Raw genomic sequence first — 1,034 nt, 5'->3', positions numbered from 1 at the left:
GGTTTGGATTATAAACAAAATTAGGGTTAGGGTTATTGGCCGTGTTATGGTTATGGTAAAAGACATCATAAGGGTTAGGGTTATTGACAGCAATAGGGTTAGGGTTATAGACAGCATTAGGATTATGGTTATAGACAGCATTAGGGTACGGGTTATAGACAGCATTTAGGTTAGGGTTATAGACATAAAACGGGTTAGAGTTATAGACAGCAATAGGGTTAGGGTTATTAACACCATTAGGGTTAGGATTATTGACAGCATTAGGGTGAGCGATTTAGACATAATTAGGGTTAGGATTATAGACACCATTAGGGTTAGGGTTATTGACACCATTAGGGTTAGGGATATTGACACCATTAGGGTTAGGGTTATAGACACCATTAGTGTTAGGGTTATTGACGTCATTAGGGTTAGGATTATTGACACCATTAGGGTAAGGGGTATAGACACCATTAGTGTTAGGGTTATATACAACATAAGGGTTAGGGTTATTGACACTATTATTGTTAGGGTTATTAACACCATCAGGGTTAGGGTTATATACAACATTAGGGTTAGAAACACCATTAGGGCTTGGGTCAAAGACAGCGTAAGGGTTAGGGTTATTTACCCCATTAGGGTTAGGGTAATAGACACCATTAGGGCTAGGGTTATAGACAGGATTAGGGTTAAGGTCACAGACAACATTAGGGTCAGGGTTATAGACAGGATTAGGGTTAGGGATATAGACATCATAAGGGCTAGGGTTATAGACAGCATTAGGGTTAGGGTTATAGACAACATTAGGCACGAGGATGGCATGGTTGTTACCTAGACTTTTCATTGACAATCAGAAGGATTCTTATATTCTATATTTTAAATGCGTTTCTATTTGGTATGTCATTTAGCGTTGTCTCTTGTTGTCTCTTGCAGTCTGGTCATCTTACAATATGTATCAACCTCTTCTGCATCCGGCACGAGGATGACATACCATATTGTTGCATCTGCTCATAATATCATAACCAATTCATCTATTGTACATTCATATATTTGAT

General features: G+C 38.5%; 1 protein-coding gene across 1 annotated transcript; it reads right to left on the bottom strand.

The window, feature by feature from the left end:
• Window positions 1-274: 274 nt before the first annotated feature.
• On the bottom strand, window positions 275-823 carry LOC139525057 (circumsporozoite protein-like). The gene has a single exon (XM_071320234.1). It carries the CDS (start codon window positions 821-823, stop codon window positions 275-277), a length of 549 nt encoding a protein of 182 aa, XP_071176335.1.
• Between the last annotated feature and the right edge of the window lie 211 nt (window positions 824-1,034).

The sequence above is a fragment of the Mytilus edulis genome, chromosome 5 (genome assembly GCF_963676685.1).
Source record: "Mytilus edulis chromosome 5, xbMytEdul2.2, whole genome shotgun sequence".
Taxonomy (NCBI): Eukaryota; Metazoa; Mollusca; class Bivalvia; order Mytilida; family Mytilidae; genus Mytilus; species Mytilus edulis.
The sequence above is the reverse complement of the archived record's forward strand: the minus strand, read 5'-3'. Positions and strand labels throughout refer to the sequence as shown.